Here is a 27275-nt window from a genome sequence, read left to right as displayed (position 1 = left end):
CGCTTCTTCTTCTTCTCCTCCTCCTGCTGCTGCTCCTGGTCGGCGCGCTCGCCTGGCAAGCTCCGGGCGCCAGCAATCACTACGCTCCGGACGAAGACGACGACCCGATCCCGTCCTTCGCTTTCGAGGAGGAGAACCAGACCGATTTTGGAAGATACCGAAGCGTGTCCGCCGCTTTCTATCGGAGCAATAAGGTGATCATGGAGGGGCGAGGGAGGCGAGCAGAGCCCGGCGGGGGATATCGTGGTGGGGGGCGGGGGGAAGGCAAGGATCCGAACGGCCGAGGTGCTTTGATCTGTGCTCTCCGTTGTGATGCTGATGTTGCTCCTTTGGCTCGGGAGGCGAGCTGGAGGAGCTGCGTGTGAACGCCGCCTGGGTCAACTCGTGGTGGGCGGTTGGGAAGCCGCGGCTCCGCTGCTGCTGCTTGGGATTGGTTTAGGGATGGAGTCAACTCCGACGGACAGGCGGGTTCGGAGCAGCAGGGCGCGTCGACCCCAGTGGCCTCCAGGCAAAAACCAGGTTGGCCCAAGAGGGACGCAGGAGAGGCTCTTGGGACTTTCCATTGGTCATTCTATACCCTGCATTCCCCAACCGGGCGCCCTCCGTATGTGTTGGACTGCAGCTCCCATCATCCCCAGTCGGCCACGACTGGGGATGATGGGAGTTGCAGTCCAACACATACGGAGGGCATACGGAGGGCGCCCGGTTGGGGAAGGCTGCTATACCCCTTTCCCTGTGTGTAAACCCCATTGCATTCTATCAGACTCCGGAATCTGTAGGGCTCATATAGGATTGCACTGTAAGGTTTGCCCAAACGAAGATGCAATCAAACAGTACCGACCCCAAACCAAGAAGGAATAAAACTTCCACACTGGAGGGGTCGGTGGGCAGTGGTTCCTTTGGATAGCGATTTCTTAGTGCGCCGCAGCCAGTTGCTGAATGAGAAGGCGCCAGGGTCAAGCTCACGCTCCGCCTTGAAATCCTCATGAACGCCAGGTTTGAAGTGGGGCTGCACTTACTCGGTGTGGGGGTGGGGAGAGAGATAATCTCTCTGCACATGCCTGAGCGCGCTCTTTTCAGTACAATCTGCTTCACTTGTTCCAGGGCAGGGCCCTGGCATTCAAAACAGTCTCTATGAGATGAGCCTTGGCACAATTCCTGCCTTGACTGGGTGGCACAATTGTCCCCATTGGTTCCCCTAGTTTGGCTGTTGGTTTTCCCTGTGTGGAAGGGGTGCGCATCGAAACTGCCACATTCCAACGCTTGGTGGAAGGCAATGCTGAAATCTCTTCCCTGACTTCCCAGAAGTTTGCTTCCCCTGTGAAAGAGGCTTCCGTTTTTCTGCTTCATTCTTTAGCATTTCTTTTGGTGATGTTTCTGAGCTTAATTTGTCATTGCAAGCTTGCCAAGTGTGCCCTGCGTATTTTTTCTGTCCTTTCTATTACACATCTGTCCATCACTCTGCAGCTGCACAGGAGAGAACTTGTTTTATGACGTTTTCCCTTGGGCCTTAATTGAAGTGTGAGAAGCTGTGGAGCCTGCAAATCACTGGAGAGGTGATTGTGTGATGACAGATGGAATGCTCATACACTCTCTTCGTAACTTAAGAGAAGCACAAGAATCCATGACAATGTTGCCTTCTCCTCTGAACATTGTTTTTGAAGGCAGTTTATTTTCTATTATAATTTGAATGAGAACAATGCCCAAAAATCGTGGAAGAAATTTTGGGCATAGCACTTGTGTGTGAATAAGGTTGTAGTAACTTGTGAGTGGATCAGTACTTTGGAGTCTTCTCATCATGATTGTAGTAGCCATGAGATGAAGATGTGTTGTGCGAATTGGGTACCAGATATATTTTTTCTCCGTAAAGGTATTTTGGATTTATTTTTATTTCTATTTGTTACGCTTTGCTTTATAAAGTCAGATCATTATGCTCTATGGAACTGTAATGCTTTCTAGGAGAGACTTTGGAGAAAGGGCCATCTGCAGCTTCATGTTACATGCAGGCAGCATGGGAGGAGGATTTATGAAGCCTTTGTGCTAGGAAATTTGGCCAGACATCAGTCATAATCACTGGTGTGTGGACGTGTCCTAAGAGGTATTGAGACTCAGACATTTTCTTGCAAGTATACACCTGTAGCATTTTGCCTTTACTCAGAACTCAGGTGTCTGCTGAAAAGCAAACTGAGTTATTAAACTCAGAGGTGTTCTGTTGCGATGAGAAGTATTCAGTTAGAAGCACTCATTTAAAAACAACAAGCTTTGGAAAGGTTAAATACCCCTTTCTCTCCATTCAGAATCTCTCTCACACACCCAAGTAGCTTTTCGTTAAGCGAAGAATAGCTTTGCAACATGTATTTTTGTTTATGGCATGTGGTTTGTCTCTTTACATGGGTGTGCATCTGTATGTGCTTTTGAGATCGTAACTGGGGCCATCCCTGGATCGTCCAGGGGTCAAACCTGTTCATCTAGATGACACACAGAGGATCCAGTGCTCAGGCAGGGGCGAACCCTGGATGATCCCAGGATAAACCTTAGGTCTAGCTGTGTCCAAAATAGATTGAGGCTTCTCCACCGCTTGGCAAAGCAATGTCGCTTGATGGTTGCTCTTCAGTCACCCCAGGCTAATGCAGTTTCACTCCTGCTTGCACAGAAGAGAGGGCGAGGAGTGTGTTCAGACAGAAAGGATGTTGAGTCAGGGGAGTGGTTGAATGGGGCTCGCTACTCTTTCTGCTTTCTTTCCTGTGTAGTGTTGGAATCATGCACCTCTCAAAACAAGCAGACAGGTAGTGAGTATACAATATAAATAGCACATCAGCTTGGTGAGGACCAGGATACCTTGCTCACTATCTTCCCTCTTGACCGCTGAGTTCTTTTCAGGAGGCCTTACTAGTCATTCTGTGGCCAACAGAGTGTCACTAGGCAGTGGTGCGTAAACAGGCCTTCTCAGTGGTGGCACCCGCCTTTTGGAGCATTCTCCCATGTGTGCTTCAAGAGGCAGAAGTTTTAAACACCTTTTGAAAACACACTTGTTCATACAGGCTTTCCCCTGACCTGTTAGGGACTCTGTTACTACGTTGTTGTTGTTGTTGTTGTTGTTGTTATTGTATTGTAAAACATAACTTTTTAATGTTTTAATTATTTAATATTTTATCTGGGCTGCTATGTTGCATTTTAATATGAACCACTTAGGGATTTTAATATATTAAGCAATATAAAGGCATTTTAATTAATTAATAAATAAATGTCCTGTGGATGGATGTGGGATTGAGAGCCCAGTGATTAGGTTGTGTCCCATGTTAGTTTAACTGAAATCCCATTCATTTCAGTGGATCTACTCTTCAGTAGGACTAACATTGGATACAACCCTACCTTGGCTACAGTTTTAAGAGTACCAGAAACTCAGCCAGGTCTCTGCATCCAAGCAGAGGAACACATCTTTTTGAAAATCATCAGAGCCTGATTGCCCCATACCCACACGCTATTTCTTCTTGCCCAAACGCAGGATGCATGGCGCTTACCTGGGCATTACATTGTGGTGCTTAAGGAGGAAACCCTTAAATCCCAAACGTCTCGAACTGCCAGACATCTGCAGGCCAGAGCAGCTAAGCATGGCTATTTGACCAAAATTCTACATATCTTTGAGGAGCTTTTCCAGGGATTTATTGTGAAGATGAGCAGTGATGTGCTGCACATGGTAAGTTCTTCTTTCTACAGGTAAATATGGATTGATTTTTTCAAATGTTAGCCTGCCTCTCAATCAAGGCTCCTGAGCTGGTTAAGCTAAAAAAATACAGCATGACATACAATAAACCAACAAGAATTAAAAATAAATAAATCTGGCCACCAATAAAAACAAGGCAAGGCCATTTCAACAGCTATTAACATCTGTAAACAATGGGTTGCATCCAGCTGTGTTGTTCTGCCAGTGGGAAGGAACCACTGACAGAAGAGATTTCCTCCTCCTCCTGCAGCTCACTGCTGCCCCAATCTTTCCCAGAGGGTTGGGGGACCCGCCAAAACAAATTTGGGGCAATGTGGGGAGGGTGCACAAGGGGAGAAGTGGATGGAGGAGTTTCACGTGCATGAGGGCAGGATCCAAGCCAATGAACCTTTCAGAATTTAATTGTTGATGGTATAACTTGATTGCGATCTGTTTGATTTATATTTATATTTAAAAAGCAAAATTTAGAAAGTATGCATATTAAGTTTACAAGCCCCTTAGATATCTCATTCCCCACCCCCCCAGTAGCCAAAAATAGTTGAACTGAGATATTTGATTAGGAAAGAATAATCAATTAAGTGCACTTAAGGGCACAATCTTATGCATATTTAGGCTGAAAAAAGTCCTACAGTTCCCAGCATTCCTCAGCCAGCCAGCATGTGGAATGCTGGGAGTTGTAGGACTTTTTTCTGTCTAAACATACATAGGATTGTGCCTTAAGATGTTTTAACTAAGGGGTGGGGAACATGTGGCCCTCCAGATGTTGTTGGACTCAATTCCCATCAGGCCATGAGGTCTGCCATTTAGACCCAGGCCACAGCTAGACCTAAGGTTTATCCTGGGATCATCCAGGGTTCGCCCCTGCCTGAGCTCTGGATCCCTGTGTGTCACCTAGATGAACAGGTTTGACCCCTGGAAGATCCAGGGATAAACCTTAGGTCTAGCTATGGGCCCAGTCTCAAAATGGAGATGGCAGAATGGATGAAGTAGTTACTGGTAGGTTTTGCAGGTATCAGGTTACCCCCAGTATCAGAGGCAGCAAGCCTGTATCCACCAATTGCTGGGGAACATGGGTGGGTGGGTGCTGTTACACCCATATCCTGCTTGCGGGTCCCTGGTCAACAGATGGTTGGACACGGTGTGAACAGAGTATTGGGCTAGATGGACCCTTGGTCTGATCCAGCATGGCTCTTCTTATGTTCTGAGACAAAGAAGCAAGGCTAGCCCCCATTCTGAAAACACACCTGTAGTATCAGATTTAATGCTATGTGTAATCTCATACTATTTATTTTGATGGTGATAGGGCTGCTGTTCAAACCCACTGTAGGTCAGGCTGTGACCCAGTAATGGGAATTGACCCACCAGTTGAAGACCAGTGGTGCAGACCAGACTTCCCTAGCCTGATGCCATCCAGATGTATTAAATTATTATTATTATTATTTACATATTTATACTGCCCAACAGCCAAAGCTCTCTGGGCAGTTCACAATTAAAACAGTTAAAACCACAATATACAAAGTCAGAATTTAAAACTTTATTCTTTATTTTTCTTTGTAATGTCACAAAACTAGGAAAAGTTATAATCCAGGGAAGGCTTTTCTAAAAGGATGTGTTTTTAGAAGGCCTTTGAAAGATGTGTGGTGTGTTTGGTGTTTTGTAGTGCTAAAAGCATTATGTTTGTGTTCCCATACAGATGTTGTAGAGCATGTGGGATTACATGCCACAGGTTACTTGTAATTGGCATGTCTCCTGTAGTCTGTCCCCATCTGGGCAAAATATTTTCCTGGTATAAGGTGTGAAACGGCCCCAAATCTATGGCAGCTCCTTATGTGACAATTATGGTAAAAACAATGGCTCTGTTGCATGAGTTGTGTATACTTTCCTCTCTTCCTTTGTGCAGGCTTTGAAGCTGCCACACGTGGATTACATAGAGGAGGACTCCTTCGTGTTTGCGCAGAGTATTCCCTGGAACCTTGGCCGGATCGTCCCGACACAGGACAAATCTAGTGAATACACTCCGCCCAGTAAGCCTTCTTCCTTCCAAAGTTTGTCCCAAAGCCTTTATGTTTCTGAGCCCGATTCAAGGTGCTATTTTTAACCTATAAAACCTTACATGGCTCGGGACCACAGTACCTCACAGAATGCCATTCCCGACCTGAACTTGCCTGGACACTATGATCAGCATCTGGGGCCTTCCTCCAAGTGCCTCTTCTGAGGGAGACTTGGAGGGTGACGGCAAGAGAAAGGGCCTTCTTGGTGGTGGCCCTCCGGACTGGAATGAGCTCCCCTTTCAGGCCTGCCTGGCTCTGTCATCTTTTCGGCACCAGGTTAAGACTGCCCTCTACTCCCAGGCATCTAATGGCATATGGTGGGGCATCTATGCCAGTTGTCTAAACAGGTCTGGTATTTTATTGAAACTGTTTTTAGCTGTCTAAATTGTTTCAAATTTTATATATTAAAATTTTTATGCTGTACTTTATTGCTATATTTTTATACAGTATTTTATTATCTAATGAATTGTTGTTCATTAGAGAGCTTTGGCTACTGGCTATTGGGTGGTATAGAAATGAAATATATCAATAATAATATTTATATCTCACCTTTCCTCATGAGGAGCCCAAGGCAGCTAATGACTCATAGAACAATATATGACAAGAACACCGTAAAAATTATAAACTCTAAAATACAGATACACACAGCCGTAGCTAGACCTAATGTTAATGTTGAAGAATTTTATTGCACCTTAGACTAAGGCTGAGACTGCCACGTTTTATGGATTTTATGTATGTATTTTATTGTATATTGGGGGTTTTATGGATTTTATGTATGTATTTTATTGTATATTGGGGTTTTTAATATTATTGTGATGATGTTTTCTGTTGTGCTGGTCTATGACCGAAATAAACAAACTTTGACTTTGACCTAAGGTTTATCCCTGGATCATCCAGGGGTCAAACCTCTTCATATAGGTGACACACAGGGAATCCAGTGCTCAGGCAGGGGCGAACCCTGGATGATCCCAGGATAAACCTTAGGTCTAGCTGTGGCCTAAGATACAATAACATCATCAGTACAATACTAGAAGAAGATAAAACACTAGCCTGCATTTTGCCCTTGTGTAGTTGATTTCTTTAAAAGTATTTATTATTTATTCATTTATTTTATTTATTATTACATTTATATCCTGCCTTTCCCCCTCCAAAGCAGCATACACAATCTTCCTACTCTTCTCCACTTTATCCTTACAACAACCCTGTCAAGTAGGTTAGGCTGAGAGTTGGTGACTGGTCCAAAGTCACCCAGTCAATTTCATGGTTGAGTGTGGGCTAGAACCTGGATCTCCCAAGCCTCAGTCCAACACCCTGGATTAGGACTATGGTATGGGGTGGAACAAGGTAGAGGGGATCTAACTCTTTGCCTCTTTCACGGTCCTGATCAGAATTGCTTACTCTGGTGCCTGACATTCACACCTGGGGGAAAGTGCCCTTTGGTGCCAACAGGAACCTTCCTCCCATTGTGAAGAGCAGGCGTGATGCGTATGCATCTGATGGGGAATGTCAGGGTAATGTTGCCGTAAGGGCCGTATGTACACTTCCTCTGGGCCTCATGGACTGTCTGTCTCTCTGTAGATACGGGCAACCTGGTGGAGGTTTATCTGCTAGATACCGGCGTCCAGAGCAACCACCGGGAAATAGAGGGCAGAGTGTTCGTGACGGATTTTGAGAACGTGCCAGAGGAGGACGGCACTCGCTTTCACCGACAGGTATGTCCGCTCTGTGTTTCTGTTCCCAAGCATAGCTGTACTTTTATAAGTGATGCTGTTGGAACCCTAAGTAATAGTCATGTGTAACCCGTACGTCTTTGGATCGCTTCAAGGAGATTGGCTTTGTGAGGGAACTGGCTGTCATTTCTGGTTATGACCTTAATGAAGGCCGTGCTCTTTGCGCATGCCTGAAGTCCGAGGCAGACATTCCTACCGAACAGGTTTGAACAGGTTGTGCTATGCTGCCAAGATGCGCACACAATTCCTTTGTGTAAAAGTGTGTGCGTTGCCTTTGCATGAGGGGCGTGTATAAAAAGCCCCTCCTCCCAGTCCCCAGGGCAGCCGCCCGTGGACTCATCCCGTGCTGCTGTTTCGCTAGCGAATAAAGCTATCTGTTTGGACAAGAACTTTGGTGTGGACTCCAGTTTCTCCGTGTGGGCTCCAGTTTTTCCGTAACATTCCTGGCGTCCGAATGTGGGGCCGCTTCCTTCAACAAGGAAACCTCACGGAGTACTGGACAGCCTGCCAGGGAGATTTCCCCCACTCCAGCTTGCCTTCTTGCAGCTCCCCCCCAGGCGTCCGCCGACACTCATCGGGAGCGCGCCGTCAGCTTGCCTTCGGCTTTGCTGATGCCTGGTGATCTGGGGACGGACCGACCTGAGGGGGCGGCGTGGACGCAGCTGAACCTCTGTGGAAGTTTTGCTACAGATACCTTTCTAACCGGCGCCGGAGCTTCAGACAGGCGAGTAACAATGGGCTCTCTGTAATTTGTTTCTGTTCTGTTCAGCCAGCTCCCAGGAGCTGAAGGAGGGGCTGGATCAACCCCTCAGAAGCCGGAAGGTTTCTCTGTTTTCTGTTTCTCTGCTGGGCTGGATTTGGGGAGGAAGGGTGTTGTCTGTGTAATTGGTGTGTGAATGGCAGCCTGATTCCCATTGTTGACTGTTGGATCCATCAGTCCTCTGGCGCCATTTGGTGCCTGGAAATTCCGGCAACGTGGGCTGGCAGCGTGTGATTGTGAACCTATTGTTTCACCAACTGACTCCCCCACTACCGATAGCCAGTTGGTTCCCCGTCTACCCACCTGATTTGTCTGTCTGTCTGGTGAGTTTAGAAAGTTAGGATGGGGGGAGGTTCTTCCACTCCATTAGATTCATGGTAGAGCTTTTTTGCAGAAGTTTTTTTTTTACACTACCCAGTGTAATGTACAAAGGCAAAGAAAGATAAAAGAATCCAGCCCCACCGCCTGAGGCAGCTCACTTACAGTGCTTCAAAGGACAAACCAATCATACCTTGTCCTCAGGAAGAACTGCCGCCGCCTTATGTTTCGCCTACGGCGCCCCAGGTGAGGCCCCCACCAACGGTGCCCACTGTTCAGTTCCGCTACTACAGAAAAGTTGGTGTTGTGTTAAAGTGAAAGAAAAAAAAATTGTCAGTTTATGTTTTCCACCCGGCCCAAGTGAAAAGAGAACGTTTTTTTGTTTCCCTCCTACGCATCCCCCTTGCAGCCTCCTCCTCCCTAGTGTTTTTTTTTTGCTTCTCCTATGTTTAGCAGCTAGAGATAAGCAGTTTTGTTTAAGTGAAAGTTTTGTTCTCAGTGGAAGTAGTCCAAAGATTTTGAAGACTTTCTGTATTTTGTCTTTCACTAACCTCAGATAATTAGAAATGTAGAACCCCATTTCACGGAAGAAATGTCTTCCATAGCTTTGAAGATTCACTGCCTGAGTTAAAAAGCTCCTTGTAAGCACAAATAGTTTTGCCAAGATGGGAGAAAGGAAAAGTATGTTGCTGAATGTCAGAAGTATGTAAAGTATGTGAATAGAAGAGGTGAAGAAGATAAGAAGTTGAAACATAGGGGAGGAAGAAAAAGAGAAGGAAAAAAAAAAAGTAAAGTGTTTGAAGGTTAGTGTACGTGGCATGGTTTTTGACCAGAAGGAGAAGGGGGGTAAAAGACCCCTGCCTTGAAAAAGTTAGTGAATGGACAATCTTGCGTCCTCTGCTGACGAAGATTGGAAATACTGAATTGCTATATTTTTGTGTGTTTTGAACATTGTGTTCTGAAAATTGCCCAGCCCTAAATGCAACTACAATTGAAGCCTAAAGCACCCCTGTGTTCTTGCATCAGTATCCTTTGAAATTAGAAGCCAGAAGAAGAATACAGCTATTGCTTTTTAAAAATGGACTTGTGAAATGATTAAAGCAATTAAAAACTCCAGCTTGCATTACTGTGTTTGCACTACCAGCCTCAAGTGTGCTGTGCCAAAAACGTGGCACAGACCAGTGGAGTACAGTAGAAGAAGCTGACACCTGAACCCTGCCTGCCAATCCAGATATGAGATCAACCTCCTTGTGGACCCAAGGCTTGCCTCATTGAATCCTGCCACGTTGATACCTGAACTACAAAGAAGAAGTTCCAGAGCATGAATGCCTTGATGTCTTGCAACTTGGCACCAAACCTCGTCCAGACCTATATGATGACCTCGAGTTGTTTACTGATGGATCCAGCTACAATTGTACAACAAGCAGCTGAACTTGTAGTATGCACAGAAGCCCTGATGCTTGTTTCAGGCAAAATACTATATTTACTGATTCAAAATATCACATGGACAGATTTGGAAAGAAAGAAGATTTGTGACTGCCCATGGAGCAGTGACCCATGGAGAATTAACAGTTGATCTGTTAGAGGCCCTGATGTTGCCAAAAGAATTGGCTAATTTGTCTACAAACAGCTGCCATAATTGGAGCTAGCCCATTTCTCAGTATTTGAATCCACCTTATGAAAAAGAAGACTTGGAATTAGCACAATAACTCAAAGTTTTCAAGAACCCAGAAAGATGGGATTTGTTACCCCTGATGTGCCAAGAATCATCATGACCTCCCTGTTTAAAGATCAGGTGTTTAATGACTGAAAGACTTTTTGAGAACCATGATCAATAAATGCTCAGTGAATTGTTTTTACTGGCTTCATTTGTAAATGCATCAAAAGAAAAGCCCCTGCAGACATGGACTTGTTATTTTTTTTTTTTTAAGAATCCAGAACACCATAATCGCTGCACTAGAATGGGGAAGAGAAAAGAAGATCACGGTCTATGCAGAGTTACAAAGAAGGCCTGTTAGGGAAGACGTGGGACGGGCCATACACCATTATACTGACTACGCCTACTGCTTTAAAGGTCCAAGGGAATTCCAGTTGGATTCATTGGAGCCGAGCAAAATTAGCCGCACCCGAGAGATGGCAGGCCACGAAAGCCGCGGGCCTAAAGCTCACCCTGAGGAAACAGCCCTCACCGCTGGACGCGACGGGAGAAGACTCCTCGGGACCGGCAACCGAGGGAGCGAAATAACTGGGGGCGCTGCATCCCCTCTCAACCTGGAAAGAAGAGGTGGACACCGCCCGAAGCACGTTTTGCCTATTTTGCTCTTCCTGCTGACCCTGAGCATATCATCCCAGAAGTCAAAACTTGATCTCTGCTCCTCTTGTATACAAACAGTGAAACTGCATAACCAAATCAAACAGACTATTAGTAAATTGCAGTGTACTGAGACCAAAACGTCTTGCACTTTCCGTAATGTTTCTTTCTCAGCATGTTCTCTGAATGACAAAGTCACATGTTTTGATCCCAGAGAAAATCCTGTTAAATGGCACCTAGAGGTCAGAGATGCTAACCAGCAAGGTACACTATTGTAGAAAATACCCCTTAGAACCCCAAATTCTCCAGCTTCTGTGATCATAGACCCTTGTAAGATCTCCCACTGGCCAGATCAGTGTGGGGATCTCAGCTGAGAGAAGACATACATGCACGAAGACATATATATATGCCCCTCCACAGACCCGATGCAGACTACCATCCCCAAACAAGCCAATTGCGATAACAGCTGTCCTTATTAGAACTGTGTATGGTGGGCCACTTATCCAACAACACCCCCCCCTTTAGTAAAAGCCACACCTCTTTAACCAAAGTGCCAGTCCTCAGTAACTGCAAAGCACAACAGTGCAACTTAGTGAATTTTACCGTTTTTAACCCACAACAGTTCGTGACCACTTTTGGGAAACAATTCGGGCTCCGCATTCATGGACGGGGAGCAGATCCCCTGGGGCGGATTTATCTGAAGCTCACCCAGTTTGTAGAAACAGGCCACACCATACAAGAGCACTTCTTCCAAGACTTTTGGAAAGAAGTCGAACAGCCTTTTGAAGTGCCAGAGATAGCGCGCAACCTTTTTGTCACTTTTGCAGAAACTGTCGCTGCGACTCTGAATGTATCTAATTGTTATGTATGTGGAGGAACCAACCTAGGAGACCAATGGCCTTAGGAAGCCCAAGAATACAATGTCAGCCAGCCGTATAATGAGACCACTGACCCCAAGCCCCATAGTCAGTGGATGCTGACAAACACCCTAATTGGAAGGTGGTGCATCCAAAGAATATCTTCCGGGGCTCCCAAGATCGGAGAAACCCCGTGTCAGACCATTACCACGCTGAATCAAACTATCTTGTCCTATTGACCAAATCAAACCGTCATACCTCCTAATCGCCCATGGCCAAGCTCACTTCAGGCCAGGGCTTAGGCTCATGGTTCAATTAGTTTGGTGGGCTAAAAGAGATGATCAGTATTGTTGTTATAAGAATTATGTTATGCTTGCTGTTACCCTGTCTTATGCCAATGATTATACAAAGTTTGAAGGACATGATAGAGCAAATTGCAGATAAATGTACTGCAGTGCATCTAATGGCCTTGCAGGATTACAGGCCAGTCCCTGTCAATGATGACAATCTGGGATAATGATAGCACCCTGTGCCTTCGCTAAGAGTGTATCAAAGGGGGGAATGTGAGGGAACTGGCTGTCATGTCCGGTTATGACCTTAATGAAGGCCGTGCTCTTTGCGCATGCCTGAAGTCCGAGGCAGACATTCCTGCCGAACAGGTTTGCTGCCAAGATGCGCATGCAATTCCTTTGTGTAAAAGTGTGTGCGTTGCCTTTGCATGAGGTGCGTGTATAAAAAGCCCCTCCTCCCAGTCCCCAGGGCAGCCGCCCGTGGACTCATCCCGTGCTGCTGTTTCGCTAGCGAATAAAGCTATCTGTTTGGACAAGAACTTTGGTGTGGACTCCAGTTTCTCCGTGTGGGCTCCAGTTTTTCCGTAACAGCTTGATCAAGTACCAACGATGGTGCTGCACTGGAACCATTTTGTATAATTAAAGGTGCAACCCTATGCTTGTTTAGACAGAAAAAAGTCCTACAAATCATCATCATCATCATCATCATCATCATCTGTTGCATTTATATCCCACTTTTTCCCCTCCAAGGAACCCAATGGAGTGTACATAATCCTCCTCCTCTCCATTTATCCTCACAACAACAACCCTGTGAGGTAGGTTGGGCTGAGAGTCTGTGACTGGCCCAAAGTCACCCAGTGGGTTTCCAGGGCCGAGTGGGGACTAGAAGACCTTTTTATTCTCTCAGTATTTTAACACCTAATTTTAACTTACACTTAAATTTTACTGTTTTAATCCTGTATTTTAATCTTATATCAATTTCTGCTGTGTGGTTTTATCCTGGTTGTGCTTTTTATACTGTATTTTGTATTTGTGTTTTTAGATTGTTGGTTATTTTATTATGTTCTTCATGGTTTTAATTTTTGTGAACCGCCCAGAGAGCTTCGGCTATTGGGTGGTATAAAAATGTAATAAATAAATAAATAAAAATAGAACCCGGATCTCCCAACTCCCAGTCCAGCACCTTAGCCGCTATGCCACTGCTGGCTGGGGAATGTTGGGTTGTGCCCTAAGTCTGAATTTAATCATTTCAGTGCCAGGTCAAGACTTTTCTCTTCTCCCAGGCATTTAGCAATATGTAGTGAGCCTGGGTCTGTTTTTTGGTTCATCATTTTTAAAGTTGTTACAGTGGTTTTAAATGTATGTGTGTATTGCATGTTTTTGTGGTTTTTAATTTTTTGTCTATTGTTTTTAAGTGTTTTTATCTTATGTGAACCACCCAGAGTGCTTCGGCTATGGGGCGGTATACAAATGCAAATAATAATAATAATAATAATAATAATAATAATAATAATAAATAACATCCTCACAAATTATGTTGCTGAACATGGGTGCTTATCATTGTACCAAAATGGGAAGTGCGGGCTGCTGTTGGCTCAACAAGCAGGCCTATGCCAATGCCGTTACTTTTTATCTGTAATGACAATCACTTCTAATGTGTAGGATCAAGGGAATTGCAGTATCTCTTATTCATGCTGCGGATGGCACAACCGGATGCCCTGCTTAAAGCCGCAAGGCGTTTTCTTAATCTAATGACCTCAGTAGCTCCCCTATTGATTCCAGTGAAGTAAGTGTGAATGTGTGCATGTGTGTGTGAGAGAGAGTGAGAGCAAGAGAGAGCGAGAGCGGGAGAGAGAGTTCATCACTTTACATCATAGGTGGCAACTTGTGGCTCTCTGGAGGTTTTGGCCTACAACTCCCATCAGCCCTCAACATGGGCTATGCTGGGTAGGGCTGATGGGAATTGCAGGCCAAAACATCTTGGGGTCCACAAGTTGTCTAGCTCTGCTTTACAATGGTGAGATAGGAGGAAAATTTCTGTTATATGTTTTGGTATAGAATGTACTTTTAGGGCATAATTCTATGGCTGTTTAGACAGGAAAGAGTCCTTCAGCTCCCCACATGCCCCAGTCTGCTATGCTGGTTGGGGAATGCTGGGAGTTGTAAAACTTTTTCCTGTCTAAGCATGGATAGGATTGTCCCCTTACAAATGTACTTTTTACAAATGTATCTCCTGTTTGGAGTATTCACATTTTGCACCCTTAATGGGACAGCTCAGTTCTTTGGACATGGACTTGGCATGCACTGGGAGAGGGTGGACACCATGGCTTCAAGGATTACGATGCATTTTGCGTGTGTGCGGGGCGGAAACCAGTGAGAAACTATGTACGTGTGCTTTCTTGCAGGCCAGTAAGTGTGACAGCCACGGGACCCACATGGCTGGCGTCGTGAGCGGGCGGGATGGCGGCGTAGCCAAAGGAGCCAGTGTTCGCAGCCTCCGAGTGCTCAACTGCCAGGGGAAGGGCACTGTGAGTGGCACCCTGATTGGTGAGTAACAGCAATGGTTGACATGGCAAAACTAAACTCTGGAGTGCAACTTGTAAACGTCCCGCAAGGCCCTTGGTGTTGCTGATACATGACCTGGGGAAATCATCGGAAAAACTCCTGTTAGCTAGAATGGAATTGGGAGATTCAGCCCTTTCTCTGACTTAGACCTACCGGTCTAGCGGGATGGAGGGGGTGAAGATCTTGTGATATTTTTATCACGAGATCTCCCCCTCAGTTCACATGTGGCACGTGATGACCTCAGAGGGAGAGGCGTCGCGCCAGCCATTTTGTTTTTATTTCTTAAAGAAGAGGATGTGCATGAGCGCTCGTGCGCAAAAGGTACGGTGTTGTTTTTTTTAAAAAAAATCCAGCCTGCTCCCCCCCACCCCACCCCCGATGGGCGGAGTGCTCCGCAGTGCTATGACACTGCTCTGTTCTACTGTTCTTGTAATATTTTTTAGATGTATTTATTATTTTGTATTGTTTTTATATTGTATTTCTGTTGTAAACTACTTAGAGATAATCTTACCATATCAAGCAGTATATGAGTAGTTGGAATCAATCAATCAATATATATAAATGCACTTATGCTATACTTTGTTTCTTTAACTTGGGGAATGATGGGCTAAAGTACACTGTGCCTCTCTTTACACTGCACCTGTCTTTGAAGTAGGGATATGTGGATCCATTCCGGCTGTGTTTTGTGGATTATCAGCCATCTTTTGTTTTGTTGTTTGCTCAATGACGAAATTTGATTTCCCTCAGTTTCCTGAACTTGTGTTCACATTGAAAAGTCCATAGCTGCGCAAATGTGCATTTCTGAAAATGCAGACTTCCAAAAATGCGCAAATCCAAATGTGCATTTTCATGTTTTTAGCCTATGGGGGGAAATGTACATTTTTCTTCATTTTTTTTTAAATTAAAATATTTTTTCTGGGTTTGTACAACTAAATATATGTACAATTCCAGAAAATAAAACACACACAGTCTTCAAATCCACAGAATCCACATGACTCAGAAAAAGTTGGTCCTCTGCGGAATCTGATCTCTTTTGAATTTGTTTCAGATTTCTCTGACATCTCTTCTTTGAGGAACATTGAGTGAAACACGCTCAGCTCTTTCTTTCCCTTTGCATGACAGGATTGGAGTTTATTCAAAAGACCCTGGCTGTCCAGCCCTACAGTCCGCTGGTTGTGTTGCTCCCTTTGGCTGGCAGCTATAGCCGCATCCTGAATACTGCCTGTCGCCTAATGGTGCGGACGGGGGTGGTGATGATAGCTGCGGCGGGCAACTACAAGGATGATGCTTGCCTGTATTCGCCAGCGTCTGAACCAGAGGTAAGTGGAAAAGCTTAGCCGTTCCTCTTCTTGAGCTGTAGTTCCAGGCTGCGCTAAAGTGGTCCAGAAGTGATCTCTGGGGCCTCCAAGAAAAGGCCCCTGCGCAACTTAACAGCGTCGTCCAGATAGCTCTTTCGTATCGCGTTGAGTGTGACGCTTTTTAACTGAATGAGTTGTCATAGCCAGTCATCCAGGGATGGATCACAAGAACCTTTCCTTTTCCCATGCGTTGAAAGAATGTGTGTTTGGGGGTGGATGGGGAGGTCTATGGGACTTTTGCGGGGCTAGCTGTGCCCCGTGCTGCAATTGCCGTCAATGAAAATGCTTCCCTGCTCTCTGCCTGTTTGGGCTGCATGGAAAAGGTCTCTCTAAGTGTAACGATGTATCCTCGTAGACCATAGGAGGAGGGATTCTAGCCTAATTAGGGTTTCTTGCATGGATTGGCTCGACCTATAGGGTAGCCAGGCATCCTATCTTACAGAGGGCAGTCCTCTATTTTGGAGACCTCTGTGTGTGTGTTTGTATATGTGCATGTGTGCCGTGGCCCATGTTGCCAGAGAGGGTCCTGGTTAACGCGCAAGGCCCCATAACCCCCTTGGACATTCTTTCCATCCGTGGTGGTGGTGGAGCTCAATTGAACTTCCCTCTAGTGTGCAGTAAGCAAGTGCACGGAAATGAAGTGATGTCCGATGGAATGAATAGAGGAGTATACCATTGCTGCTGCTATTGCCTGACTCATCCATATCAAGGATATGAAGGCTGATTTATGTAAATCAGATTCAGTGTAAGAAGACTTTGGAAAGTCATTACCCCAGAGCACATTGCTGTTACATCTTCAAAACTGATATGGCTATTTTGGCCAAGCCACGCAGTCCTTTTGTGTGTGTATGACTACATTTACCCTAGATGTCAAGTGGGGGAGCCTGATACTCAACCTTCTGAGAATAGAAGGGCGCCTACACTGTACTGCTTTCGTCGCCAGCTGAAGACCTTTTTATTCTCTCAGTATTTTAACACTTAATTTTAACTTAAATTTAAATTTTACTGTTCTAACTCTGTATTTTAATCTTATATCAATTTTGTTGCGTGGTTTTATCCTGGTTGTGCTTTTTATACTGTATTTTGTAATTGTGCTTTTAACATGTTGGTTGTTTTATTATGGTTTTAATTTTTGTGAACCGCCCAGAGAGCTTCGGCTATTGGGCGGTATAGAAATGTAATAAATAAATAAATAAAGCGGTTCTTTGACCAGGGTCTACACTGTAGCCCGCTCATGGAATCAGCTAAAGAGGAATGTTTAAAAGGTAAAAAAAATCTAATTATCTGGGGTCTCCGGAGATATTTTGGAAAACCTAATGCTAGGGAGAAAAGAGACATCCATGAAACAGCGCTTAGAGAATGTATTCTGGAGCAAAACTAGCAGAGCCTTGTGGCACCTTAAAGACTAATCATGTGTCCCCCCCCCCCCACCGATCTCTCCTTGTGGAATTTCACCATCAAAATCCTATCCTTTGCTTGCTGGCTTCTTCAAGCTGGTGCCCTCTAGATTTGTTGGACGTGCTGGTTGGGGATGATGGGAGTATACATCCTGAGGGCAGCAGCTTAGGGGAATGGTGGGATTCTCCCTTATTGGAGCAGGGGTTGGACTAGATGACCTGCAAAGCCCCTTCCAACTCTGCGTGTTGGATTCAGAGCAGCACACCAAGGACGTGATCTTTGTGACTCCTTTGTAGTCTTGCAATCCACTGTTCTTCCTGAAAAACTGCTCTGGGGGGCTGGGGAACCTTGCATGAGAGGTGATGTATAGAGATGCAAGGCGATTAGCAAAGATCACGTCCTTGCCTCCTTCCTTCAACATGGAGCCTCCACTGGATCCCTGTGCCTTCCATCAACGGAAGCTGATCTGGATCGAACCCCACGATGTTATGGTCCTGACTATAACAGCTATTGTGTTTTGGCAGGTTATCACAGTCGGCGCCACCAACGTCCAGGATCAACCTGCTTCCATGGGGACCTTGGGAACCAACTTTGGCCGTTGCGTGGATTTGTTTGCCCCTGGAGATGATATCATCGGCGCCTCCAGTGACTGCAGTACCTGCTTTACATCACAGAGTGGGACATCCCAAGCAGCTGCGCATGTAGCAGGTAAACAATTATAGCAGGTCTTCAGGAGGACAGAGAGTTGCTGAGCTCCCATTGAGTTCAGTGGGGTTTGCACAGGAGAAGCTACCAGTGGCACAAGCCTCCCCACCCCGCTGTTGTGCATTTTGAATCAGTTGTTTGAATCTCAGGTTCTCATTGGTGAAAGATATTTTTTTCTCCATCTCATATTTTCTCCAGAACCCAAACATTGACCAGGTGTTCCTCATAATAGCCCTTGTTACTTAGGACTTTTTACAAGATGCGTCTTCACTTCATTTTCATGCTAATCTCATGGCGGCTTCAAACCGTACAGTCTCCACGTGAAGACTCTGCGAAGTGACCTCCTTAAAGCAGCTGCTCCTGTGGAAGGGCTACCACTTGGCCAATAATTATATATCTATATCTATGGGCTCATTTACACCAAGCAGGTGTAAATATATCGCATTATGAAAGCGGTATATAAAAGGCAGAAGCCACACCAAGCTATGAAAGCGGTATATGGTATGTGTCAATGGGCCCCAACAGTTGTCAGTGCACTTCAACACTGCTATAAAGTAGTAGTGTGGCTCCTGCCTCTTATATACCGCTTTCATAGTGGAATATCCTGCTTGGTGTAGATGATATATATATCTATATCCTTCCTCTCCATCTGGATTGTAACGTTAGATACAAATACCATAAAATACATAAACCTAATTAAAACTTACACAACTAATATAATATAAAAATAACAGTCAAATATATCAAAATTCGACTGGGTAGGCGAATTGACTACCACCCTGTGACTGGTAATTCCCCTCACACGTTCATCAGCAAATGCATGAGGGGAGAGCAGGATTGCACTAGCTGTTTACATACCCCAACACTGATGCACCTGTTGGCTGGAGAGTGGGAACAGACCATACTGGGAAAATGACAAGATTCCCTGCAGGTAAAGATGCCATGCAGGGGCTCCTCGGTGGTTGCTCCCAATCTCTGGAACTCTCTGCTGAGGGAGGCAAAGTTGGCCCCTTCTTTGTTGTCCTTCCGCTGGCAGGCAGTTTTTATTCAGGCAAGCCATTGTCGTGTAAGCTGATCTATTGCTGAGGGTTTTAATTGGATGGGGTTGTTTATTTCTTTTATTGTGTTTTTAATTTATTTGTTTTTATGTGATGTTTTAACTTAGGTCTTGTTTTTAATATGGATTTTATTGTTAGCTGCCTTGAGCACCATTTCTTGGCAGAAAGGTGAGAGACGAATAACATAGGTTAAAAAAAGCACCAAAACTAGTATGCACAGTTTGAGCTGACATGGTGCTGAAGCATAACCAGCTCTTGGCCAGTTTGGGCCTAGATGGGCCCATTCTTCAGCCGTTCTTGCTGCCTTTTCAGTGGAAGGACAGGTGAGTCCAGAGGCAGAAACTGTATGATGTGGCTGATAAGAATAATTCCGATTTAAGCAATCTCCTCTCCAACTTGATTTATCCTTAAACTCATACAGTATGCATGTACGCACAATGTGTGTTCATTATGCACTATGAAGTCACTGTTGCCCTGAGCTCTTTGTGAGGAAAGGCAGGATATAAATAAAATAAATAAATAAAATAAAACAGTTACGGGATCCACATTCTTTCATAAAATGGGGACAAACATTTCCACCCACACCTACAGCCCCGGCCCTTCACACTGGGAAGTAGTGGCAGTGTTATTTCTCAGTACACAAAACTGCTTGTCATTGTGGCAATTGTCATTGCTAAATGACTGTAAGTGAGGCCCCGAGGAGAAAGCCACTCGCTAAGAGAAAGCCTGAGGTAAAATGGTGATGTGAAAATAGAGGGGGTCCAGGTTGCATCCCAGACTTCATGTTTCAAAAGGGTGGACTTGACAGACACTCCATGTGAAGTGAACTGCCTGGCCCTCATATGTCACAAAATATCCCTTTTGCATTCTTGCTCTCATTCTGTGTGTGTACGCGCACATGTTATATTCACACACACATGCTCACAAAATGTTTGTATTTTATATCTGTGTAAAACTTCAGTTTCTCTTGGCAGCTTCATGCGAATACATTTTTGTGCCTTTGTGCTGTTGGGAATAACAGCGTGTGTGTTCTGGTTTGATAGTGACATGCCTTGTAGGCTCTTAGGCCTGAGGCTGAGTGCCATTAAAAGTTTACTGCTGCCAACACGTCTCCGTATTAAACGGTTCTATGCATCCTGAAGGGGGCCTGCTGTGATCGTAAAATATAGATCTATTAAAGAATAAAATAGGCAGCTTGAAAGCAGGGGGTGGGGTGGGGTGGGTCGGCGGGAGAAGAGGCACTTACTTATGCAGAAATAACTCATCAAATTAGGCAACTGGATATCCTAGAGGAAAGGAGCCCCAGATGGCGGAATAATTTGTATTCTAAATTATTAGCAGGAATAAAAATTCAGTAACAACAAACACAGGCTGCAGAACAGAAAGTGATTACTGCCAGTTGCTTCATCCTGAATGGGAATTTCTATGTGCTGCTGTGTTACGTTCATGGAGAAATTGGCTGTTCTGTCCATTGCAGTGAATGGGGCAGCTTTCTAGGCTGAGGGAATGCTGTGTACACATCAGGGCCCAAATTGCTGATAGGCCAAGACTGCAATCGTAAGTGCATTTATCTGGGAGTAAGTCCCATTGAACTCAGTGGAACTTACCTCTCAGTAGACATGGAGGCATGCGCCGCACCTATCTTTTATGAGGCTGCTGAGTTGTATTAAATGGCTGCAGGCTTTTGCTTGCATTTCCTCTTGCCCTACTCTCTGTTCTGCAAGAGCACTGGATCCAGATGGGTATTTTTAGCCTAAACATATGACCGACAATGGGCATACGGTCCAGCCAAAATTGAGCATGATTTCAGTGGGATTTAAGCACATGTCTAAATCTCCCATTAAAATAAATTTGACTTCTAAGAAACTGACTTGGTTGATACTGGCTGAATCAGAGTTGCACTTTGTAGAATTCCTCTTAGACTGGAGGAAGGGGGCAGGGAGGCAGTCCATGCCAGTTCCCTCTTTCCCCTGGAGCCCCTCCCCTATACCTCCTGAAAAGCCGCTCTGGGGAATTGGGAGACCCCCTGGAGCCCCATGAGAGGCAGTGTGGTGGGGTTGCAGGGGAAAGATCACCTCCCCAAGCCCTTCTTCCAGCAGTGGGAGTCTCAGCTGGATCCCAGTGCCTTCCACGAACAGAGGGAGCCCTTCCTGTTACGGAATGGCTAATCTGGATACCAGCCCTACATTTGGGCAAACTGTATCCAAGCGTTCATTTTTTCTCAGAACATTAACATAAGGTAAAGAAACTGCTCGATAGCTTTCAACATTTGAAACTGACTAGTTGGCCTAGGAAAAGAGGTCCATTATTAACATTCATCATTAAGCAGAGGTGGAGTGGTGGCAAGAGTTGAAAATGGAAACAGAAGAAATAATAATAATAATAATAATAATAATAATAATAATAATAATAATACATCTTAAAATTCGACTGGGTAGGCCTGCTGGAAGAGATCAGTCTTCATGGCTTTCTTAAATTCAGAAAGACTGTTAAATTTATACTCTCGCCTTTTGGTTCTCAAACTCTGTTGAACTTGCAACTTTTGGAATAATTTGGATTAATGCTGTAACTGAAATATATGGAGACTTCATTGGAGTGTTGGTTCAAATTTGAATGGAACCTTTTTGGTTCTGCTTGCTAACTAATTAACAAGTTTACTTTCAATTGTACTGTTCAATTTAATTTTTAATCAAAAATGTCATATAGTAATGTCCTGTCCCGGTAGGGTTAGAAACATGGGTAGACCATTGGACCATCTAGCCCAGTATTGTTGACACTGACTGGCAGCAGTTCTCCAGGGTTTCAAGGAGGAATTTTCATTCAGGAATTTTTCCAACCCTACCTGGAGCTGCTGTGGATTGAACTTGGGACCTTCTGCGTGTAAAGTAGCTGCTCTACCACTGAGCTGCAGCCTCCTCCCTCTATTGTGAGCATGTAGACTTTTAAAGGAAGCTAGAAAATCCAGCTGGTCAGTTATTTGGTAGGAAGATTGGTGGTGATGGTGGTGGGTGGATTTGAATTGAGATCCGGCACTTCTCACCAATCAGTTGATCAATATTGCTTTAACTTCCTTTATAGAGCTACCCTGCACTGGCTGCTGTGCATACCCACAGCTGAAAAAGAGCCAAAATATCTAACTCTTAATTTTGCAGCACGCGTGAGGAGCTTTAATAAAATTACAGGATGTCATAAAATATAAGAGGTAAAGATGATTGCTCAGTCCAGTAATCTATGTTTCTAGCCCTTTCCGGATAATACAGAGCAGGTGTCTGTGCTGTTGTAGGTATTGCAGCCATGATCCTGAACACCACCCCTGGTCTGTCCATCTCTGAGCTGAGACAGAGGCTGATCCACTTCTCCATCAAAAACCTTATCAATGAGGCTTGGTTTCCTGAAGAGCAACGGTTGTTAACCCCCAACAGGGTGGCTGGGCTTCCCTCTAAACTTGTAGCAGGTGAGTGACTCTAGTCTCTAGTAGTCGCTGGTGTTCGATGCTTTTAGTTATGCCGTCGTAAGTTTCCAGTTAGTCAACAGACATGCTCCTCCTTGCTTCCAAAAGACCACTTTTGCCACTCAAATTTCTGGTGGTTCCAGCAGGCATGAGCTTATTATTATTATTATTTATTTATATAGCACCAACAATGTAGCTTCCCAAGTGGTTGAAATATGGAAAACTTAGAGGCTGGAAAAAGGAAGGCCCATAGGGAATGGGGTGGTCTTAGGCATCCATGATGACCCTTGGTCACTTTTTTTCAGATGAACAGCTGCACTGCCGCTCTGTCTGGTCTTCCTTGTCTGGGTCAACTAGTGCGGCGATAGCCGTCGCCCATTGCAGCAGCCATGAAGAAATGTTCAGCTGCTCGAGCTTATCGAAGAATGGGAAGCGTCGGGGCGAGCGCATTCAGGAGGTGCTCCATGGGGACCGTGCTGCTGCTTTTTGTTGGCAATTCTACGCGCATTTCAGTAGGGTGGGATATTGAGGTGTGTTGCCGTTCCTCGTGTCTCACCGCTGTGCTTTCTGAATTCCAGGATTATGGAGGCAGGAAGGAGTGTGTGGCTCATAATAGATTTGGGGGCCATGGGGTCTATGCCATAGCCCGGTGTTGCATTTGGCCCAAAGCTGACTGCCAGGTGAACGCCCCCTCCCAGGCCGCAGAGGGCTCAGCAATGCAAAGTGTCAGCTGCATTAAGGACACCCATGTTTTGACAGGTATGTGATGGCAACTATAAGGGCAGTGATTGAGGCAATACATGTTACCATGCTGGGGCATCTTGATCCTTGTTCCAACAAGGATCCTTGTTCCAACAAGGCATATGGTCCTTGTTCCAACAAGGAAGAGCTACACATGAAAGAGGCCTCCCATGTGTGGCGATACCTTTTTGTGTGGCTAATAGTGCACATCTAGTTGGCTGTGCATACAGTACTGAGGATGTGGTTGGCAGGGATTGGAGGCTTGTCTGCAGCATGATGCTCATCCGATGCAAACAGTCCCATTAGCATTGCACAGTTCAGATGGGGATGGACCTTCCTGTCGGACTTGGGATGTGTGTGTGGAAATTCCCGTCACCTGGGCTCGCTGTGCAACTGTTGCACGGAACTAACTTTGTCTTGGGGTCTGCACAATTCGCAAAACTTCGTAATATCAGGCTTCAGTCTTGTACTCACTTGCCTGGGTGTCATTAAACTCAAAGGAACTTACTTGTGAGTAGACATGCAAAGGATTGTGTTCCAAATTAGATTACTGCAATGCCCTCTACATGGGGCAGCCTTTGAAGATGGTGTGGAAGCTGCAGCTTGTGCAAAATGCGGTGGCCAGATTGATAGCTGGAACAGGGAGGTTTGAGCATATAACACCGATTCTGGCCCGCTTGCATTGGCTGCCTATACGTTTCCGAGCCCAATTCAAGGTGCTAGTTTTAACCTATAAAGCCCTACATGGCTTGGGACCGCAATACCTGATGGAACGCCTCCCCCGACATGAACCTACCCGTACACTGCGCTCAACATCTAAGGTCCTCCTCTGAGTGCCTGCTCAGAGGGAAGCTCGGAGGATGGCAACAAGAGAGAGGGCCTTCTCGGTGGTGGCCCCCTGACTGTGGAATGATCTCCCCGATGAGGCTCGCCTGGCGCCAACATTGTTATCTTTTCGGTGCCGGGTCAAGACTTTTCTCTTTTCCCAGGCATTTTAACAGCATTTAACAACGTTAAGCTTGTTTTTAATGGACCCCAGAATTGTTTTTAAATGGATACTGTTTTTTTTATACTGTTTTTATTTTTTTGATGGTTTTTAAATTTTGTATACTTTTTTAATGTTTACCATTTTAACTGTTGTAAACCGCTCAGAGAGCTTCAGCTGTGGGGTGGTATATAAATGAAATAAATAAATAAATAAATAAATAAATGTGTTCTAAAGTTGCATGTGAGGAAAGAACCTGTAAAATATTTGCTTTTCTAAATTATTTAGCGTTTTCCTAGGAAGTCATCCAACATCCTCCCCTATAGATACATCCCCCCCATCTCTCTCTCTCTCTCTCACACACACACTCTCTCTCTCTCTCTCACACACACACAGAGACTCAAAAAATAAAATAAAATGATTAAATATAGTGCTTCTAGGCAAGGAAATCTTGTACACCATCGTGGCAACCTTCAAACGTCCATACACATGGCAATATATATATATATGCACAACATTCAGGCCCAATGAAATAGACACATGTCTTCCGACAGGCGTGTACATCCATCTGAATGAAATAGCATGCAGAAACCAGCCTTCTAAAAGTTCTGCATAAAAGACTTCTGCTTTTGACTTTGCAAGAACAGTAATAGGTGGGTTTGGCTATTTCAGCCTAAAGCAGTCCTGGAACAAGACTTGGGGGATTGGGGGATCTGGGATCCAATTTGATTTCCCACAGAATGTGGATCTCCCCCCGCCCCATATTACTTATTGAGGAAGTTTCTAGGGGGCGGGGAGAGCAGTTAATATAGAAACAGGAATGGAGGGTGAGGTGGGTGAGGGTGCTGTGCAGATCCCAAGTGTGCTATAAGGTATTTATTGGAAGAACAAGACACTCAGTGTGTTGAACTCCAGATCCACCCATATCTAGGGTTCTGTTTGTTTATTTTAAAATGCCACTGTATATGCCCTAAAACAATCTCAATTGGCAGGTTGCGGCTCTCATTCTGTGTCTGGGGATTTCAGTGGCAACATCAGGCCTGTACTTGGGGCAGAAAGCAGCCGTGACCACTGTGTAGGCCAGGCAGGTGCAACTGTGCATGCTTTCTGCTGCCATGCGCCCAGCATCGAGTGCAAGGTCCAGGAACACTTTTCTCCGGAGTACTCAGCAAAGGTATGTGGGCACCTTTCTTCTATGGCAATTCCAACTCAGTTAGGATCACGTGGTCTGCACCCCGCATGGGCTTAAAGGGAATTGATCCGAGACACTTAAAAAACCCCTTCCCAATTGTGCAGGCCCTGCCTTTTCAGGAGGTTTCCTGTGCTGCGTGACCTGACCGCTTTTTCGCCCTAGTGCAAGCTGCTGGGCACGAGACTCCCGGAATTTGCTCTGTGCCTGAGATGAACTGAAATGAGCATGATAATAAGGGTACCCCATGGGCCCACCTCACAAGCCTAAAAGACCAAGAGAACGTTCTTCACAATTCTGCCATGGTGGTTGAAGAAGAGAGTGGGAAGGCACAGGGTTGTGTCCAGCAATGTTGTTCTGCTCCATTTGACTGCTTTGGTGTAGTTGGAAGTGTTTTAATGCTGTGTTTTAATACTGTATTTTAATGTTGTGAACTGCTGATTCTATTATATTTAGCGATACATGTTACAAATCACCACTACCATGGTAGAATCCCTCTGCCCTAGCAACCCACCAACTCTGGAGGGTTGGGGTACCCTCTAGAGCATATCTGGGACATATGTGTGTGGGGGGAGAGTCTGAAGGGGGAGCAGAGGATGAGGAATTCCCATTGCAAAGCCATTGCCCACTTGTATGCGGATTGGAACCAACCCACAGAGTCCACTCCTTTAGGCACAAGACCTGGTTTATCTTGCTGTCAAAAAGCCTAGGTCTAGCTCTAGAACATTCCAAAGATCCTCTGTGCAGACAGCACAAAGACCATGAAGTCCCTTGCACCTCATATTCTATTCCCAGGGCTATGGGAAGCCACCCTTTTAATACTTGCTGTTCTCCATTTCAAGCAGCTATCATTTTGGCCCTGAAAAAAATCCTATGGAGCCCTGATGGTTCCAAAGATTTGCACCATTGCAATGCAGTATTATTGGTACAGCATTGTAGGGTCCTCAATGTGAAAGGGGCATTACAGAGTCACAGGCATGAAAGAGAACAAGAAAATCTATACCACAGCAGTTCAGAGTGTGAATTTTAAGGAGGGGAAGGAGGTAGATGCCTTAGGGTTAGAAAATCTATGGCCTTGCAGATGTGGGACTACAGCTCCTTTTATCCCACAGCATTGGCCATGCTAGTTGGGGCTGATGGGAGTTGGGAGTTCATCACCCAGAGGGCCATGGGTTTACTGCCACTGGCATACACTGGAAGTTCTTCCTTGATTTTGAATAATAATGATAATGATAATAATAATGATAATAATAATAATAATCCTCTTCCTCCTCCTCCTCCTCAGGTGATGGTGACTTGTGATGAAGGCTGGACTCTGACGGGATGTAATGCCCAGGGTCACGGCCATAATGCTCTTGGTGCCTATTCAGTGGACAACACTTGTGTCGTAATGAGCAGCCTAGGCAGCAAAGGAACATGGGCTGTTGCCATTTGTTGCAGAAAGAGACTCATGGAAAATGAGCAGCATTCCAATTATAAGTGACAGTTCTAACTCCACCCCACAACAATTCATGGGACTTTTGAGTTTATGACAACCACCTTACATCAGCACATTGATGACCTGTCCCTCTCTTTCAGTTGTGCCCGAAGAAAGTGTTCTTGCAGGCAGTCCAGGCCAGCACAGCTAGAGTGATTGTGGTGTCCTTAACACAACTGTCCTAAATGTCCCAATTATATACGACTTATGGGTCTATTTACAGCCTCGAGAATACTAGCTGAGCTATATCCACAGAATAACTTTGGACAATAAAACTTAGCCCATGCTTTTTCTTCCAGTAGTTTTC

General features: G+C 45.1%; 1 protein-coding gene across 1 annotated transcript; it reads left to right on the top strand.

Annotated features, from left to right (window-relative positions):
* On the top strand, nucleotides 1-27183 carry PCSK9 (proprotein convertase subtilisin/kexin type 9). Its single transcript, XM_063138451.1, has 12 exons — nucleotides 1-194; nucleotides 3506-3697; nucleotides 5625-5748; nucleotides 7354-7487; nucleotides 14447-14588; nucleotides 15729-15925; nucleotides 17887-18070; nucleotides 22409-22579; nucleotides 22882-23033; nucleotides 23155-23335; nucleotides 25295-25476; nucleotides 26777-27183. The coding sequence occupies exons 2-12, from the start codon at nucleotides 3674-3676 to the stop codon at nucleotides 26972-26974; spliced, it is 1689 nt and encodes a 562-aa protein (XP_062994521.1). The 5' UTR covers nucleotides 1-194; nucleotides 3506-3673; the 3' UTR covers nucleotides 26975-27183.
* Nucleotides 27184-27275: the final 92 nt, after the last annotated feature.

This window comes from Elgaria multicarinata, chromosome 1, assembly GCF_023053635.1.
Source record: "Elgaria multicarinata webbii isolate HBS135686 ecotype San Diego chromosome 1, rElgMul1.1.pri, whole genome shotgun sequence".
Classification (NCBI taxonomy): Eukaryota; Metazoa; Chordata; class Lepidosauria; order Squamata; family Anguidae; genus Elgaria; species Elgaria multicarinata.
Note: the sequence above shows the minus strand (reverse complement) of the source record. Positions and strands in the feature narration are given on the sequence as shown.

Bases quoted from the DNA above. Each gene is read 5' to 3' on its own strand.
- PCSK9 (XM_063138451.1), top strand. From the start codon at position 3,674: ATGAGCAGTGATGTGCTGCACATG. The intron at 3,698-5,624 runs GTAAGTTCTTCT...TCCTTTGTGCAG, and splicing joins GCAGTGATGTGCTGCACATG to GCTTTGAAGCTGCCACACGT. The intron at 25,477-26,776 runs GTATGTGGGCAC...CCTCCTCCTCAG, and splicing joins CTCCGGAGTACTCAGCAAAG to GTGATGGTGACTTGTGATGA.